This window comes from Hypanus sabinus, chromosome 1 (assembly GCF_030144855.1).
Source record: "Hypanus sabinus isolate sHypSab1 chromosome 1, sHypSab1.hap1, whole genome shotgun sequence".
Taxonomy (NCBI): Eukaryota; Metazoa; Chordata; class Chondrichthyes; order Myliobatiformes; family Dasyatidae; genus Hypanus; species Hypanus sabinus.
The window spans coordinates 14,321,728-14,341,443 of NC_082706.1; the positions used below are offsets into that span (position 1 = coordinate 14,321,728).

A 19,716-nucleotide genomic window follows, 5' to 3' on the forward strand; every position below is an offset into this window, starting at 1 on the left:
ATCTGCATTAGAAGACAGGCGGTATAAGGAAAGGTAGAACAAACTTTTTTTAATGTTTTCCCTCAGTCTGATGCCCTCTCACCCTCCAACACCCCATCAACCTCAGAAGCTTTCCATCACCTCCCTCTGGTTCCCCACCTCCTTCCCTTACATGGTCCACTGTCCTCCCCCATAATATTCCTTCTTCTTCAGCCCTTGATGTCTTCCTCCCATCACCTCCCAACTTCTCACTTAATCCCTGATAGAAGTTTATAAAAACATGAGAGGCGTAGATAAATAGTTGGTATATTTTTCCCAGGGTCGAAGTGTCTAATACCAGAGGGCGTGTTTAAAGTTCAGAGGAGATATGCAAGACAATTTTTTTTGCATAGATAATCATGGGTTTGTGGAATTCGCAGCCAGGAGTGATGATGGAGGCAAATACAATAGAGGTGCTTAAGATAGGCACATGAATATATAGGGGAATGTGAGATATGGACCATGTGCAGACAAAAGTGATTAGTATCTAGGCACAATTAGCTTTGTCTTCCTGTTAGGGTGCATTCCGGAGTTGTGATATATAGCAAATACTAGACAACTGGGTGACCCGTTGGAGCACCCTTTGAGAGAAAGGTAGTGCAGTCTGATGTGATGTGCTTTGGAAATTAAAGAAGAAAAACTCAGTTTATTAAAGAAGAAAGACATGTAGCAAGACAAATACAACTCCTCCTCATTTAACGATGGACACTTTTGATGACATCATTTATGATTGATCTGCCACCCTTCAAGAATACTCTCACATTTTCATTTCTTTTTCCCCGGCTTAAAGCCACATACAGCTGACCGTGCTGGAATGCCGGTTTCTCCAGATAAGTCACCACACTCTCCATGGTTTGGCCATGTGCCTTATGTATAGGCATAGCAAAGCATGACAGTATTGGGAACTGGCTCCGTCGAAGAGGGACATCTTCCTCTTCTGATAAATTGAGAGTAATTCTTGGGATCATGACAATGTCATTATTGAATGCATCAATGTTTATCTTTGCTACGATGAGATTGTTGTGCAGTTCTTCCACCATCATTCGCGTTCCATTGCAAAGCCTTGGTGGATCCAAGTTCCTCATTGAAATGAAGGGAGATCCCCTCTTCAATTCTAATTTATGTGGCAGCAATCCAGAGAGTTTGACCGAATCAAGGAATTCTGTTGGAAAATGAGTGGTGTTAGCTCCTTCACTTACGGCATTGAAGGAACAGTATTCTTTCCAGGGAAGCATCTAATGCATGTGAAGTTTATTTTTCACATAATTTCACTGAGAGGAACCAAGATAGAATTCCTCGAGAACAGTTCTGTAGGATTGTCGAATGTCGGGTAGGTGAAATCAATGCATTCTTCCATAGTTTTTGCTGGTAGAATCATATCTTCAGGTAATTCGATTTCATTGTTTTCATTTTTCTCAATCTTGTCTTCTCCAACATCCAATAAGAACTCAGAATATTGTCCTCCCTCACTTCTCCTTTTCTCCTCTGTCTCTTCCTCTCTCCTCCTTCTCTGCCTGTTTCTGTCATTCTGGAGACACACAGCCCTTTCATCCTTCATCTCTTCATCTCTTCTACCATTTGTTCTTTCTCTCTGATCCTGGAGTCGTGCGGCCCTGGCCTGATCCGATTCTTGTTCTCTCCTCCTTCTGTGCCAGTTGTTGTTATTCTGGAGATGTGCATGCCTCTCCTCCTCTGTCTCTTCTTCTCTCATCTTTTTTGTCCTATCTCTTTGATCCTGGAGTCATGCGGCCCTGGCCTTATCCGATTCTTGTTCTCTTCCTCTTCTTGCTGCTTTCCAACAACGTTTGGCATCATCTCTTGACCATAATGCCCCCCTTCTCTTTACACGCGGCATAATTAGGCTGTCCATATTTTTTTACCCTTATGCTGGATGGAAGATATGAAGCAGTAACACTGAAGCCTCCAGGATGCTGATTTTTCTTGATGATGTGGTTGGCGCTCTCCTAAATGGATGCGATAGCCCTGCCCTTTTGCTGCGGTTGGTGTTGCTGCTGTGAGCATCGTGAGGTGCTGCTCAGGCTGGCCGTGAGCATGCATCGTGGTGTGGCGTTGCGGACTGGATTAAAGCTGGAATCGGCTCTGTGAGCTTCGTGAGGCACTGCTGAGGCTGGCCGTGCGCATGCGTCATGGTGTCACATCGCAGTTTCCATGAATGGTGGAATCGGCTCTGTGAGCATCATGAGGCGCTGCTGAGGCTGGCCGTGCGCATGCGTTGTGGTGTCGTGTCATGGTTTCCATGAAAGGTGGAATCAGCTCTGTGAGCATCGTGAGGCTGGCTGTGTGCATGTATCCTGGTGTCGTCCATTAAAGCTGGAATCGGCTCGGGTTGTGGAAAGCAGGGCCTGTTGATTGACGAGTGAGCAATTTTATACAATTATATAACCCTGAACCTTGCATGCATTCTGTAAGTTAGCACATTTTAAGTCGATTTAGTCCAAAAAAAGTGCCGCTGTACTGCAAAGTTTGGGCTAATTGGAGGTCACAAACAGACAAACAGCACAAGAATTTTAGTAGTATATAGATTAATTTCAACAGCAACTAGTCTTCATAACTGAACTTGGATTGTAGCCTGAGTTTAAAATGCAGTTCAAAACAATGGAGTTCTTGAAGCTGCAGACTGGGATCGTTTGTAAATCGAGAAACACCCTGCTGACTTGAAATGTTTGCATATGCATGAATGCAGCCCAGAGTCAGTGGTGATTAACATTCATTTTGGGTGCCTGCAGTGTTGGTGTGAAGATCTAGGTGTTTGAAGACTATATGTAATTCAAAGGAAGCACTGTAGATACATTGTAACTATAGAATTGTCCTGCCTTTACTTTTGATCTTTAGCATATAAAAATGTCATGTACTATTGGGTCAGGAAGCCTCTTCTTCCAACAGTGTCTCCAGTATGATGCCTGATTTTGAGGACTAAAGACTTCTGAAGGGCCTGTTCCTTTATGGTACATTCCGATGTTCCATGATGGCAGTCTGTGCAAGTTTCTATTAGTGGCCCACGTGCAGTTGGGCTGAGGGTTTCCTGGTTATTTCCCCTTTGGTCACACACTCCCATCACTTTCATGGTGTCTTTATTGAAATTGATCTGGAAGATTTTCCTCTGCATTCCCAGTTGTTCTAAAAGTTGCTCTTCTCTCAGATGTTCTAACCTTGTTCTTGTGCATTCTGACTTACAGAATGGGCTTAATGCCCTCCACCTGGCCTCCAAGGAAGGGCATGTCAAGGTGGTGTCGGAGCTGCTGCACAACGGCATCGATCTGGAAGCCGTGACAAAGGTGAGAAGGAGCCATCTAACAGTGAACTCCGCATTGCACTGGGTGGAAACAGTATTATGTTAGAAGCACGTGTTGTTTGGTACATGAAACACATTTTGTATTGACAGTGCCACAACAGATACCGTAACATCCTGGAATGGGTAATATCTATATCAAAGACAGAAAATATTGGCAAATGGCAGCAGTTCAGGTGTCCTCTTGGAGAAAGAAACAACTGATGTCTCTTTTCTTCTTCCCCTCTCTCATCTTATCTCTTCACCTGCCCATCACATCCTTCTGGTACTCCGCTCCCTTCCCTTTCTTCCATTATCTTCTGTGCTGTCCTGTCAGATTCCCCCTTCTCCAGCCCTTTATCTCTTTCACTAATCAACTTCCCAACTCTTCACTTCACCTCCACCCCCTCTCCTGGTTTCACCTGTCACTTGTACTTCTTCCTCCCCCTCTTACTCTGACTTATCTTCTTTTTCATTCCTTATGAAGGCTCTCGACCCGAAATGACAACTGTTTATACTCTTCCCCATAGATGCTGCCTGACCTGCTGAGTTCCTCCTGCAGCATGTTGATGATTCAGGCCATTGGGTGACACAGCACAGAAATAGGCCCTTCGGTCCAACTGGTTCCTGCCAGACACAGCATTCTCCGTGCTAGTCCCAGCTGCCCACAATTACCAGGTCTATAACCTCTCATCAGGAGCAACCAATGTTACACAGTACATTTATTATCAAAATACATATGCAGTATACAGCCCTGAGATTTGACTTCCTGCAGACAGCCACAAAATAAAGAAACACCATGGAACCCATTCAAAGAAAACATCAAATACCCAAACACACGAAATAAAAGAACAAATTGTGCAAACTGCGAAAAGCAAGTGAACAACACACAGAATATTAAATATCAAACCGCATAGTCCCCAAAGTAGTCCAGAGGCCACAGCTGAGCTGAAATATTAATGCTTCTGCTCTTTCCACAGACGCTGACCGCCTGGTTGGGTATCCCCAGTAATTACTGTTAACATAGAATAGAGCTCAATACAAAAGTAGGCTCTTTGGCCCATGATGTTATGTTGAACTAATTAAATGCCAAACTAGTCCCTTCTGCCCACACAATGTCTTAATCCCAGTATTCTCTGGATATATGTGTGCCTATATAGAAGCATCTTAAATCCCTCTATCACATCTGCACCCATTACGGTTGTGTAGTGGTTAGCACAACACCTTACAGCACCAGTGACCCGGGTTCAACTCCCGCCATTGCCTGTAAGGAGTTTATGCGTTCTCCCCGTGGCCGTGTGGGATTCCTCCATGTGCTCTGGTTTCCTCCCACAGTCCAAAGATGTACCGGCTGATAGGTTAATTGGTCATTGAAAGTTGTCCTGTGATTAGGCGAGTTTTAAATAGGCGGGTTGCTGGGCAGCACGACCTTAAGGGCTGTAAGTGCCTACTCCTTGCTGTATCTCAATCGATCAATAAAATAAATAAATAACACACTATTCCTGGCAGCATATTCCAAGCACGTAGCACTGTCTCTGTTAAAAAAAAACTTGCTCCACACATCTCCTTTGATTTTTATCAACCTCACTTCAAATCTGTGTCCTCTAGTATTAGAAAGCATCCCCTTTAATTCCAGAGTTAACGCCCTTTAATATTCCAGTGCATGACCTTTGCTTTTCCTGGGATTTCTGGACAGTGGTGGGAAGACGATATCTTCAGCTGACATTCCCACCCTATAACGCAGTCCTCCAGTCTAACCTACGTTGGACTGACATCAGCTTTCACTGTGTTCTGTGCTGTGTTGCGAATGTGTGTCTTGTTCCTGTGTCTTTATAATAGAGGAGTAAATCTTCACTGTATTTAGTGGAGTGATGCATCAGCGATACTTACAATACAGACACTGCTGCATTGTGTCTCGTACCGAATCAACACTGCAGAACCAATAGTGTGCACTGCTCAGACTACAGTATGGGCACTGGGCAGTGTTTATGATAAACAGATCAGTGACATGATATTGACTATAAAGTTCTTCGAAGCACTGCAGAGACGGAGTGGTGTAAAGTAATGACGCATGCAATAAAGTGTAGTCAGGCTGCTACAGGTCACTGGGGACCTGAGAGTCAAAGGAATATTTCTTTTCCTTTTAAAAATGAATAACAAAAATAAAATATTGCAGGCTCTATCTTGGCAACCTTTCATTGTTTATCCTAAGAAGTTTTGAAAGAAGTTGAAACACTGCCGTGCTTTCTTACACTTACATGCTGAGCCAGGAACAGGTCCTCCAAAATAATAACACCTAGGAATTTAAAGTTGAAAACCCTCTGTACCTCTGAGGCTTCTTGTTTTCTTCTCTTGAAGTCTACAATCAGCTCCTTGGTCATGCTGGCATGGAGTAAGAGGTTGCTGTTATGACAATCGTCCTGAACGTTGCAATGAAAATGAAGATTTGGAGGATGCAGTCATTGAAAACACAGTTTGAAGGCACTCCACTATCTGCAATTGGTGTCTACAATGATTTTGTTCATGTGCAGTCGAACAAATGAACCTATCAACGGACGTGCTGACATCAGTGAATGAATTCCTCTGTCAATAACTATTAGGAACTAGTTCACAGTTTTATAGTACTGAAGTGGTTTTGGTAATAAGACCATAAGATATAGGAGCAGAATTTGGCCCATTGAGTCTAGTCTGCCATTTCATCATGGCTGATCCAATTTTCCTCTCAGCCCCAATCTCCTGCCTTCTTCCTGTATCTCTTTATGCCCTGACCAATCAAGAATCTATCAACCTCTGCCTTAAATATACATAAAGACTTGGCCTCCACAGCTACCTGTGACAATGAATTCCAGAGATTCACCACTCTCTGGCTAAAGAAATTCCTCCTCTTCTCCGTTCTAAAAGGATGTCCTCTATTTGAGGCTGTGCCCTCTGGTCTTAGACACCCCCACCATAGGAAACATCCTTTCCACATCTACTCTATCAAGGCCTTTCATCATTCAATAGGTTTCAATGAGATCACCCCTCATTCTTCTGAATTCCAGTGAGTACAGGCCCATAGCCATCAGACACTCTGCATGCGACAAGCTGTTTAATCCTGGAATCATTTTCATTAACATTCTTTGCACCCTCTCCAGTTTCAGTACATCCTTTCAAAGATAAGGGCAGGGCCCAACACAGCATACATTACTCCAAATGAGGCCTCACCAGTGTTTTATAAAGTTTGAACATTACATCCTTTTATATTCCAGTCCTCTTGAAATTAATGCTAACATCACATTTGCCTTCCTCACCACAGACTCAACCTCCAAATTAACCTTTAGGGAATCCTGCACAAGAACTCTCGAGTCCCTTAGTGCCTCAGAGTTTTGTATTTTCTTTCTATTTAGAAAACCTTTTATTTCTTCTACTGAAGTGCATGATCATACACTTCCTGACACTGCATTCCACCTACCACTTCTTTGCCCACTTTAATCTCTCTACGTCCTTCTGTAGCCTCTCTACTTCCTCAAAACTACATGCCCCCCCCCCCACCTATGTCCATATCATCTGCAAACTTTGCAACAAAGCCATCGATCCATCGTTGACATATAACATAAAAAGAATCGGTACCACCCAGACCCCAGTGAAACACTACTGGTCACCGGCAGCCAACCGGAAAAGGCTCCCTTTATTCCCACTCTTTTCCTCCTTCCAATCAGCCTCTGCTTTATCCATGCTAGAAACTCTCCTGTAATACCATGGGCTCATAGCTTGTTAAGCAGCCTCATGTGTGACAACTTGTGAAAATCCAAGTACACAGTTACTCATTATTATTTAATTATTTATGGTTTTATATTGCTATATTTCTACACTATTCTTGGTTGGTGCGACTGTAATGAAACCCACCTTCCCTCGGGATCAATAAAATATGTCTGTCTGTCTGACATCAGCCGATTCTCCTTTGTCTATCTTGCTTGTTATTTCTTCAAAGAACTCCAACAGATTTGTCAGACAAGATCTTCTTTTGAAGAAACCATGCTGACTAGTGTTCTGTATTTCAGTTAAATACTTACTGTATTACTCTACTAATTTGTCTTTTTTAAACCTTTTTAACTATTTGTATGTTGAGCCAAAATGTATGGGTCCTGATGTGTCCCAATTAACTGGACTCCACTGGACAATAAATTATAAATAAATATAAATAGGATAGGAAAAGTAGTCAAAGTCTTATTCATGGGTTCATGGAGTGTTCAGAAATGTGATGGGGGCAGGGATTGCTGAATCATTGTGGGTCTTCAGTTTCCTGTACCTCCTTTCTGATGGTAGTAACAAGAAGAGGGCACTCCTCAGAAATTTATGTCCTTGGTAATGGATGCCTCCTTCCTGAGACACTGCCTCATGATGATATCCTCAGTGATGGGGAGCATTGTGCCCATGTTGGAGCAGGCTGTGCCTACGACGCTCTGCAGCCTCCTGCGATCCTCTGCATTGGAGCCTCAATGTCCCGCTGTGCTGAAGCTGGTCAGAATGCTCTCCAGCCAGCAATGGGCGGCGCTGATAAGAGAAAACTTCTGTTAATTTTGGAAGAAGACCTGTTCAAGCATCCCAGTTACCGTTCCGCTCAAGACCAGTCAAGTGGGCAGTGAAAGACAACTGGAGCTGTCCCATTCCCGGGCTGCTTCTGTGCATCGGCAAGTGTTACCTTTTCCACAAGCATACTGCCAAAATGATTTACATGGGGTGTTGGGTAGCTGTGGCTCTTTCATTGGGAGTCTTGGTGAAACGGATACATGGTTGTACACAGATACATGCCTGATATGGAAACGCCAGTGCCCTCGAACCTTCAGAAAGTAGTGCACAGAGGTTCACAGACAAAGCTGTCCCCACCATTGAGCACCATCAAGGAGCACTGCCAGTAGAAAGCAGCATCTATCATCAAGGACACCCATCATCCAGGCCAATGCTCTCTTCTTACTGCTGCAATTAGACTCCCAACCTGGAGTCCATGGACCCCTTGTTTAAAAGTATTGATCCTTAGCATTAAAAAAAAGGTTACGAGCCCCTGCTTTAGATACAAGAACCTTATCTCCCATAACACCAGGTTCAGGAATAGTTATTACCTTTTAACCATCTGGCCCCTGAGCTAATGTGGATAACTCCACTCACCTCAACTCTGAACAGATTCCAGAAACTATGGACTCACTTTCATAGACTGTACATCCCATATTCTCACACTCAGTTTGTCTACATTTGCACATTTGTTGTTCGTCAGACTTAGCTTGTGTGTAGGTTTTCAATGATCCTATTGTATTTCTCTGTTCTACTGTGAATGCTTGCAAGAAATTGAATCTCAAGGTAGCATATGGTGACATCCACGTTCTTAGATACTAAACTTACTTTCAACTTTGAACCTTTGAAGTAATCAGCTGTGCACCTTTTGTGTTACAGAAAGGGAACACAGCTCTGCACATTGCAGCACTGGCTGGACAGGAGCAGGTGGTGAAGGAACTTGTTGACTATGGAGCCAACATTAACGCTCAGTCGCAGGTAAGAAGCAATTGCCTTCGAAGATGCTGCATTGACATGTGATCTCACTTACCTCCAGTTCATTGACAAGGTTTGCGTGTGTATGTTTGTCTGCAGACTGCCTGGAGTTGCACCATCAATTTGCGGGACATGTCCCTCAGAGACTTGGGCTATATGTATATATTCCTTTGTGTGCCTTATATTGTTTTGCACTTTGGTCCCAGAGGAATACTAATTCAAGACTGTATTCATGTATGGTTGAGTGATAATTAACTTGAATTTGATTCGATTTGAAGGTTTGGCACTCATCCTGGGGAGAAACCAGTAGTCTACATTCACCATGACAGGTTGAGTCGGTGGTGAGGAAAGCAAATGCAATGTTAGCATTAAATTCGAGAAGACCAGAAAATAAAAGCATGGATGTAATGCTGAGGCATTACCTATCAAATATTGAACGGTCTGGATAGAGAGGATGCTGAGAGAATGTGTCCTATAGTGGGGGAGTCTAGGACCAGAGGCAGATCCTCAGAATACAAGGACATCACTTTAAAGCAGAAAGATGGATTTATTTACCTAGAGGATGGTGGATCTGTGGAATTCATTGCCTCAGATGGCTGTGCAGGCCAAGTCATTGGGTATATTTAAAGATGAGGATGATAGGTTCTTGATCAAAAAATGTATCAAGGGTATTGAGGAGAAGGCAAGAGAATGGGGTCGAGAGGGGTAATATATCAGCCATGATGGAATGGTGGAGCAGACTCATTAGGCCAAATGCTGCTCCTATATCTAATGGTCTTATGGTCTAATCTCGTGTCAGAGGATTCTCAACAACTACTTCCATTGTTCCTGAATTTTATTTCTGTCGTATACTGTACATTAGCACTGTCCCAACAGAATGAACCAAATTTTCAACTTGTATTTCTCCAAATGTAAATGTATCATAAGCACTGCATTGTCTCCAAAACCCAGACACTGAGTCAAGATCAGTTTTTATGAACACTTCCTAACTGTCATGTTTGTTCTTGATAAAAGACAAACTCTGCATGGGTTTTAATGTTAGCATTTATTTACAGAACACTCTAGTCATGGCTTCACCCTGACACGAGTGCATGCAACTAGCTCACCCACGTCACTTCTGGTTCTGGGTGAATTGCCTACATTGCACACTGAGAACTGAAGTTCCTTATTATGTGCACACATAATAACACATGCCCCCCCTTTTAAAGAAAATCCAAACACAATACTATGTCCTCATAAACCTGCAAGAAACAATAGTGCTTTACAATAAAGATATTCGCATTAACTTTAATTGTAATGAGCAGATGCAGTCCTTCTTCACTCATGAACTCTCAATCAGTCTCTGAGGTGGTGTGATGATCCTTTAGGGCCTGCTATTTGTTTCCACTGATGTATTGATTTCCGTCACTGCATCAGTCTTTCTGAGAACTCTGATCAACAATTTCAGTTGTTTCACATCCTTCTGCCAAGATCTTATCTGTTTGTCCCAGATACTGTTCTTGCTGTGTAACTATAATTCACTCCACGAGCCTCACAATGCAACCCTGGATGTGATCAGTGAGCCTTTACACAAGTTTCAATTGATTCTGTGTCAATTCACACAGCTCCTTGGCTGGAAATCATGGATAGCAACTCCTCCTGTTGGCTTGTGTTGATCTGGTAATGTTGTTCTGAACTTGGGCACTGTGTGGTCTCCCCATCTTCCTTTTAATTTTTCCTCTTCAACTCCAGAGGAATTACTTTTGATTTCCAGTCTTTAACTGGAAGTCAATGAGAGTCAGATTTTGAATCAAAGCTGCATGATGTGGAAGCAAGACTCGCGACTTCTTCATCATGATCGCTCTACTGGCATCCTGTCTGTCATGCTGGTGCAGCTGGTATGGATGTCTATGGAAAGTGGAGTTCTTGTGCTTCTCTTGCATAACCTCTCTGGAGCTCTCATGGATGCTGTTATGAGTTTCTCAAGTTACATCAGATAAGCATCTGGACTCCTCAAAGACATCGGCATACTCTTCCACGAGTGAAGTGTGGTCATCTTTGTCTGTGAAGCCACTAGGAAAACTCTTTCCACCAGGTTGAGCTTAGTTTTCAGCAATCACTAGTTATGCCTTTCGGTTCTGCCCCTTGTGCTTGAAGGTCACGACACAGCCCCCTTTTACTAGAACATTCTCCCCAGTGTAGCCTGTTACTTCTAACTTCACTGGATAAATCTTGCTCTTTACTTTGAGAGTCTAGTAATTACCCATGGACAACAGATTCACCCGGGCTCTGGTGAAACTTGAATGGAATTGCTGTCTCATTCACAGTCACTGGAACAGTCCATCCTCCATTTCCTAAGCAACACTGTGCACCTTTCTCTTGGTAGCCCAGCTTTGCAAAGTGATCATTCTTCCCACAATTATAGCAGGACTTTCCATAAGCAGAAAAGCATTTGCTGTTTGAGCCTGCCTCTTTGCTTAGCTATTGCTTTGGCATCTGCCCCTCTGTTTTCACAGCATGCACGGTTGCTTCTGCCCTGTGCAGCTCCTTAGCCTGAGCTTGTGCGGCTTCTGCTGCCCTATACATATCCACAGCCTTTTCCAGCATTAAATCTTTTTCACTGAGTAATCTTTCTCTCAGCCCATTATTTGAAGTTCCACAGACTATTTTGTCGCTAACTAGTGAGTCTCTCAAATCTCCAAACACACAGAACTTACTCAGTGCGTGAATCTCAGCTAAGTATTGGTCAAAGCCAAAACTTTGTGTCTGGTCACAAGAAAACAACTTATCCCTTTCAAATATGATGTTTTATTGGAGACAAAATACTCCTCAAATTTTGTCATCAGAGCGTAATATAGCAGAGCTGTCTCATCAATTTGAAAGCTGTTGTAGATGTCTAAAGCATCTTCGCCAATTACATTTAGAAAGATAGAGGCTCTCAATTTTTCATCCACACCGCTGGCTCTGCTCACATCTAAATATATATATTGAATTGCTGTTTGAAGCATTTTCAGTTATCGGTTAAGTTGCTTGTAAACTATAGAGGTGCGGGCGGACTTAGCTTATCAAGACAGAATTTTTGGCCTCTCTCTTGGTGAATCGGATGAACTTCAGCAGCTTCAGAACACAATGTGCTCCCTGGCCGGCAACGGCTCTCTGTCGGAACCTAGCGTGTCCTTCTCAGTCGCTCGTGGTATTCATTTACGCTCCATGTTTAGTCCTCACACCAGATTCTGACACCATGTTATGTTTGTTCTTGATAAAAGGACAAACTATGCTTAGGTTTAACAGTAGCATATATTTATTTACAGCACCCTCCAGTCATGGCTTCAGCTTGACACGAGCACGTGCAATCAGCTCACCTACATCACTTCTGGTTCCGGGTGAACAGCCTGAAGTTCTTTATAATGTGCACGTACATAATAACACACTAATGGTATCTGATCACCTTTTCTATTCCAAAGCTGCTGCAGACAGTATTCTGATGTTCTTGACCTCTATAGTCACCTGTTGCATATACATTCACTCTGAACCTCGCAAACCAAAAGATCTCCAGCCACAGCAGAAGTACTCAGAAGTTTTCGTCAAATCTGTCACTTCACACTTACTGACAAAGAATTCCACCTTGCAATTTTAGCCAATTCCTATGCTAACACATTAACAATCATAAATAATATACAGTTACTTTAAGGGAATTATTTTGTCTGGATGGAAGAAGCTTTACTTTCATCTACTTAATTGATGTGTCTACGTTCTTTAGCTTTATCTATCAGAACCATATTGATTAAGACTTGGCTTTTTAGCTGTTAAAGGAGCTTTATTTATCTTTAAAAATCCATTTAATGCAATCAGTAGTCAGCTCATGTGTTCCGCTGGTCGATAAACAACCTATTAATTGCAAAGATCTGCAGTGAAAGGACAACTAATGCTGTTACTGGAAAGCTGTGCTTTAAAGCTAACATTGCAGAGATCCGGAGTCTTTCATTTCAAGATGGGATATACAGTATGTGAGAGTACAGTCAGAAGCAGTGCTAACCTCCCTCCCCACTTCTCTCTTTTCCTATTCCCCATTCTAACTCCCCTCTTACCCTTCTTCTCAGCTGCCTATCCCCTCCCTCTGATGCCACTCTCCCTTCCCTTTCATCCACGGTCCACTCTCCTCTCCTATCAGATTCCTTCTTTGGACCCTTACCTCCTCCACCTATCACCCCCACTTCACTCCCCATCCACCTTCCCAGTCACCAGGCTTCACATACTGTATTTACTTATTGATGTATAGTTTGGAAGAGGCCCTTCTGGCACTTTGACCCACGGTGCCCAGCAGTTTCCTGATTTAACCCAAGCCCAATCAAGGGACAATTTACAATGACCAATTAACCTCCCTACTGGTACACCCTGAGACCCTGAGACCCTGACCACTACACTACTGTGCCGCAATGTACCGACCAGCTTGTCGCCCTTCCTCCCCCCCCCCCCGCACCCCCATTCTTACTCTGACTTCTTTCCCCTTCCTTTCCAGTCCTGATTAGGGGTCTCAGCCCAAAATCGTCAACTGTTTACTCCCCTCCATCGATGCTGCCTGACCCGCTGAGTTCCTCCAGCATTTTGCTTGTGCTGCTCTGGATTTCCAGCTTCTGCTGAATCTCTCGTGCTCCAAAGCAGTACGAGCCACCCTGGGGTGAATTGAGAAAGCAGTTCAAGTTCAAGAGCTGGCCTCTGTACTTCAGAGAAATGCACGTGAATGCAAATAAGCATACATTTCTATCTCAAGTTAGACCCAGAATAAATAAGACAGTAAGATATAGGAGGAGAATTGGGCCATTTGGCCCACCGAGTCTGCTCTGCCATTTCATCATGGCTGATGCATTTCCCTTCATGCCCCATTGCCTTATCTCATCTTGCTCAGCCAGCAGCTGTACATGATGGACTGGTTACATGGCATATTTTCACATCGCTTTATTCCATCTAACACTTGCAAGACCTATAAAATGCATGTAAGTGACAAGCTGTGAATGTGGGAGTTTTAGGGAGAAGTAGAGAGAACGATTTGTGAGAAGGGCCGATAAAAAATTGGACAGGGGATTGAAATCCCTGTGGATGAGAGACTATCAGAAAGGAGAACATGTCCAGACAGAATGTTCATAGAGAGAAGCAATGCAGAAACAGCCCTTCAGCCCTTCAAGTATGTCCTGTCCATTATGCTAATACTATTTAATTCCTATTAACTCCCCTGGATTCTATTGCCCCACCTGTAAGCTAAGGGGGATCTGGGACCAGAGGGTTAAATGAGCAGCACTGAAATGGAATTTCTTTAGCCAGAGTGTGGTGACTCTATAGAATTTATTGCTGGAGATAGTTGTGGAGGAGGCCAGGACACTGGGTATATTTAAAGTTTCTTGGTTACAAAGGGCATCAAAGGTTATGGGGAGAAAGCAGGAGAATGGGGCTGAGTCAAAAAATAAATCAGAGCAGTCTCAATGGGCTGAATGGCCTAATTCTGCTCATATGTCTTATGGGGGCAATTTACAGTGGCTAATTAACCTACCCACTCACATATTTTTGGAAATGGGGAGGAAACAGAATCACCTGGAGGAAACCCACAAGGTCACAGGGAGAACATGCAAACTGCATACTGACAGCAGCCAAAGTCTGCTCTAAACCAAGATGCTGCCTAGATCAGAAAGCACGTCTTATCGGGATAGGAAAAGCCAGGGCTTTTCTCTTTGGAGTGAAGGAGGATGAGAGGTGACTTGATAGAGGTGTACAAGAAGATCAAGTGAATAGCTAAAGACTTCTTCCAGGGCAGAAATAGCTAATACAATGGGGCATAATTTTGAGATGCTTGGAGGAAAGCACTGGGAGATGTCAGAGGTAAGTTTTTTTTATATAGTGTGTAACATTTGCATGGAACACCTTGCCAAGGGGTGATGGTAGACGCAGATGTATTAGGGGTATTTAAGAAACACTTAGCTAAGCGCAAGGATGATAGAAAGATCATCTAAAATCATTGTAGCATACTGGTCGGCACAATGCTTTACGGTACCAGTGACCCGGGTTCAATTCCTACCCCTACCTGTAAGGAGTTGGTATATCCTTTCAGTGACCATGTATTCACTCCGGGGGTCCCAGATTCCTCCCACAGCTGGTAGGTTAATTGGTCATTGTAAGTTGTCCATTGATTAGGCAAGTGTTTAATCAGGCGGTTGCAGGGCAACATGGCTCAAAGGGCTGAAAGGGCCTATTCCATGCTGTATCTCAATTAATTAATGAATAAATAAATCAATAATTAGATAGATAAAGAAATGGAATGCTATGTAGGAAGGAAGGGTTAGATTGATCTCAGAGTAGGTTAATGTCAAAGTTCAAAATAAACTTGTTATCAAAGTACATATATGTCACCATACACAATCCTGAAAGTCATTTCCTTGTGGGCATACTCAATAAATCTATAGGATGATAATCATAACAGAATCAATGAAAGACCGCCCAACTGAGGCATTCAACTAGAGTGTAGAAGATAACAAACTGTGCAGATACAAGAAGAAATAATAATAATAAATAAATAAATAAGTGATTTACATCAGTCAATACAACAATACAGCATTGTGGGCCAAAGGGCCTGTACTGTGCTGTGATGTTCTATAATCTGAAGTCAGGTTACAGGTGCTTTGAGGCGACACCTCTACCAGGTTCAGCACCATAAAACAGTGAGCTTCTGTGCACTGGGCATTAACAGCTGCCACATTTTGTTCTTGAAAAACAAGGAATCTTTGTTGTTCAGTGTCATCCAAGTGAGGTTTCAGCTGCTAGGCACGTCCTGCACACAGTATTTAGTGGTGGACGATTCAACTGGAGTGGATAATGTAAAGGAGTAAGAGGAGTGAATGTTTGGGCTGAATTGTCAATTTGGGTTGAATCTTGGCAATTTACTTGCAAACGTTTTGCCGCCATACAAGGAGGCGTCGTCAATGTGCTATTGGTTGTGGTGTGTCCTCTGACTGTGTGGCCTTTATAGACTTTTCAATCATCTGATTCAGTGTTATTCCGAAAACCCAATTGTGATGTGGGGTGGAAATCCCGTTGCTGATTGGCTGTGTGAAGAACTTCACGCATTGTGGTCTGGAATTTTGCCCACATCAGCTCGTTTTGGGGTCTGTGTGTTTGTTTTTCAGAACTGTTTGTGGAAACCCATGCTTCCAGGAATCCTCTTCCATGCCACGCGTTCGCTTGCGCCATGAATTTCACTGATGCCCAGTCAAATTTGAGCCCCTCTCAATCTTCATGGGTAGAGACAAGGGAGAGTTGGTCATGTCACTTTACAACCAGCTGATGTTCATGATCCACAAAGTTCACAACACAGCCAATCAACAGTGAGATTTCCCCCCACGCATCACGTTTGAGTTTCTGGAATGATGTTGAATCAGATGATTGAAAAGTCTATAAAGGCCAAGCATTTGGAGGACACACCACAACCAACATCACACTGACAATGTCTCCTCACATGGTGTATGCAAACAAATTGCCAAGATCAGAGAATAACTGAACCCAACCATCAACCACCCAAGCTACACATCTTCCAAAAATGAATGAGTGTATGGCTGGCAATGAAATGGAGTTGATAATAATGAACAGATGACTAGTTGCCACTGTATAAGAGTAAGGGGATGATTGATTTAGCAGTTCAGTTGTATACCTGATGTTTTCTGTACTGTTTGTGTTCACACAGAAAGGATTCACTCCACTTTACATGGCAGCCCAGGAGAACCACCTGGAGGTTGTGAAGTTTCTTCTTGAAAATGGCGCCAACCAAAATACTGCAACCGAGGCAAGTCCAGATGCTCCATTCATAGATAGTCTTGCCCTTGCCTTGGGAAAAGGGTCTGTACTGAGCTTGGTACGAGGAACCTGACACAAAGGGACCTTTACCTCCTCCAACATCTTAGAGTCATGGACTTATACAGCAGAGAGTCAGGCCCCTTGCCTCTCTGTCCTTCACAATCGGGTTTCCCATCTGAGCTAATCCCGTTTACTTGCATTGGTTACATCTATCTGCCAAGAAAATGGTTGAGTCAAATTTACTAACATCAGACATCTTAAAAATACATTTCCCGCCCTGCCAGCTGCCTTTTCCAAAAGCTCTGTCTGGAAAGTGCTCGGGGTCTAATAAAATTAAAACTTAACACCATCTTAAAAGTTTCTCTCCCCAGGCAGCTCATCTGATCAACCACTCTAGTTAGCTCCCCAACCCCCTCTATCTATTACCTCAGTCACTGCATTACACTGTAAACAGCTTAAACCACTGTTTGTAATGCTGGTTACATTATAAATACATGCTATTATTTTTGTATTTATGTACAATTTATTCAATTCCATACTTTAACCTCTAACTTATTTTTATATAATTCTTTATTCTTCAGAATAGTTGAATGTTGTTGGTTTTGCGTGTCACACCAACACCCACAGCAAATTCCTGATACACGTAAATACAGAGTACTGTGAAAAAGTCTTAGATATATATAACCAGGGTGCCTAAGACTTTTTCACAGTACTGTAGTGATTTTATGTAATGCACTGCACTGCTGCCTCAAAACAAAACAAATTTCATGACACATGTGAGTGATGATAAACCTGATTCTGATGTGGGTCTCTATTGTGGGTGGCAAGTGGGAAGGGGGCAGGGAGAGGGGAATCATGGTTGGGAGAAGGGTAAGGAGTGGGAGGCATCAGAGAAACATTCTGTAATGATCAATAAGCCAGTTGTTTGGAATCAAATGACCTTGCCTGATGATACAGGACTAGATGTGTTTGCACCTGCGCCAACCACTCCCCCCTCCCTCAAACATGCCACTCCTTCTCTGCCACCTACCCCACACCCCTCCCACAGCTCTCCACCCTCATAATTCCCAACATCCTTTGCTCCTGCCAGATTTACAAACTCGCTCTCCACCTCTCATTGACAAATAAAGTACTTTGTAAAAGTCTTACGTACCCTACCTGTATAAATAAGACTTTCGCACAGTACTATATGTGGCAAGTAAAGTTGATTTTCGATGTTTCAACCTTTCTTATTCATGGATATTTCCAAATATCTTTTAAATCTTGTTACTGTGTCTGCCTCAACCACTTTCTCTGCCAGCTCATTCCAAATACTGGCCCTCCTTTGCATGAAAAAGTTTCCCCTCAGGTCCTTTGCAAATTTTCCACCCCTCTCCACCCCCACTTTAAGGCTATGTCACTAAGCTGGAAAGGATGCAGAAAACATTCACAAGGAGGCTACAGGGAAATAAGGAGGCTGGATAGGCTGGAACTTTTTCCCTGGAGCCCAGAAGGCTGAAGGTGAGCATTTAGAGTTTTAAGAACAATGAATGGTGTAGGTAAGGTGAAGGGTCACAGTCATGAAGCGATGGAAGGGGAAGAATTAGAGAGTCATGGAGCACTACCACATTGAAACGGGCCCGTCAGCTCATTTAATGACCCTACCAACCTGTTTTTCTCCCTAATCCCATCTACCCGGACTAGGCCACAGCCCTCCATACCCCTCACATACATGTACCTATCCAAATTCCTCTTAATTGGTGCAATCGACCCCACGTTCACTACATCTGTTGTCAGCTCCTTCCTCACTCGCACCACCCTCTGAGTGAAGAAGTTTCCCCCTTCAATATTTTACCTTTCACCCTAAATCTACTGTCTCTAGTTCTAGCTTCACACAACCTGAGGGGGAAAAGTCTGCATTCTATCGCTCCCTCTTATTAATTTGTATAAGGTCTCCCCACCTTCACCTTCGCTCCAGGGAATGAAGCCCTGACCTTTTCAACCTTTCCCTATGCTTTGGATCAAATCCTGCATCAGGACACAAGACACAACCTTCTCATTTCCATCTTCCCATGCCTTCTTATTCTGACTTCTGCTCCAGTCCATCCCAGTCCTGATGAAGGGTGTAGACCCGACTGTTTATTCTCATCCATGGAAGCTACCAGGTTTGCTGAATTCCTCCAGTATTTTGTGTGTTTTGATCAGGACTATAGATAGGATAGTTTCAGAGGGACATGGACCAAATGAGACAAGCTCAGATAGACATTTTGGTTGGCATGAGTTAGGCCAATGGGCCTGCTGCCCTGCTGTATATGACTATTACCGTACCAATATGAAGATGGTTTCTGTTTGAAAGAATTGATTATCAGCAAAAGCAATGGTACATTAATTTTGAGTGGACTGGGATATAAGAGCCAGGACATAATGCTGAGATTTTAGAAAACATTATTCAGACCACACTTGGAGTATTGCGAGCAGTTTCTATGTCTAAGAAAGGATGTGCTGGTATTGGAGAGGGTCCAGAGGACGTTTGCAAGAATGATATCGGGAATGAAAGGGTTAATGAGAAACATCTGAGTCCTCTGTGCATGTACTTGGTGGAGTTTAGAAGAATGAAGGGGAAGATCTCATTGAAGCCTACTGAATGTTGAAAGACTGAAATAAAGTGTAAATGGAGAGGATGTTTCCTTTAGTGGGAGAGCCTATGACCACAGGCCACAGCCTCAGAATGGAAGGATGTCCCATTAGAACAGAGATGAGAAGGAATTTCTTTAGCCGGAAGTTGGTGAACCTGTGGAATTCATTGCCACAGACAGCTGTGGAGGCCAAGTCATTGGGTAAAGCAGAGGGTGAGGGGTTTTCGGTTTATAAATTCATTGAAGGTTACAGGCAAGAAGGCAGAAGAATGGGGTTGAGAGGGAAAATAAATCAGCCTTGATTGACTGGCCAATCAGAATAGTTGGGCCAAATGTCTTACATCTGCTCCTGTATCATGTGGTCAAAGACATCAGTGATAGACAATGCATTTCCCTTTCCCTTGCATTGTTCGTTAGTTCAACAGTTCAATGGTTCCAAAATTCTTGTTCTTCTCA

At 43.2% G+C, this 19,716-nt stretch overlaps 1 protein-coding gene across 8 annotated transcripts in view; it reads left to right on the forward strand.

Moving 5' to 3' along the window:
- LOC132391523 (ankyrin-1-like) overlaps window positions 1-19,716 on the forward strand; it is a 449,124-nt gene that overhangs the window by 257,013 nt on the left and 172,395 nt on the right. For all 8 annotated transcript variants that reach the window (XM_059964825.1, XM_059964840.1, XM_059964849.1 and 5 more), the window contains exons 3-5: window positions 3,216-3,314; window positions 8,735-8,833; window positions 16,536-16,634. In XM_059964825.1, the coding sequence (XP_059820808.1) occupies window positions 3,216-3,314; window positions 8,735-8,833; window positions 16,536-16,634 (297 nt within the window). The remainder of the gene's footprint in view (window positions 1-3,215; window positions 3,315-8,734; window positions 8,834-16,535; window positions 16,635-19,716) is intronic.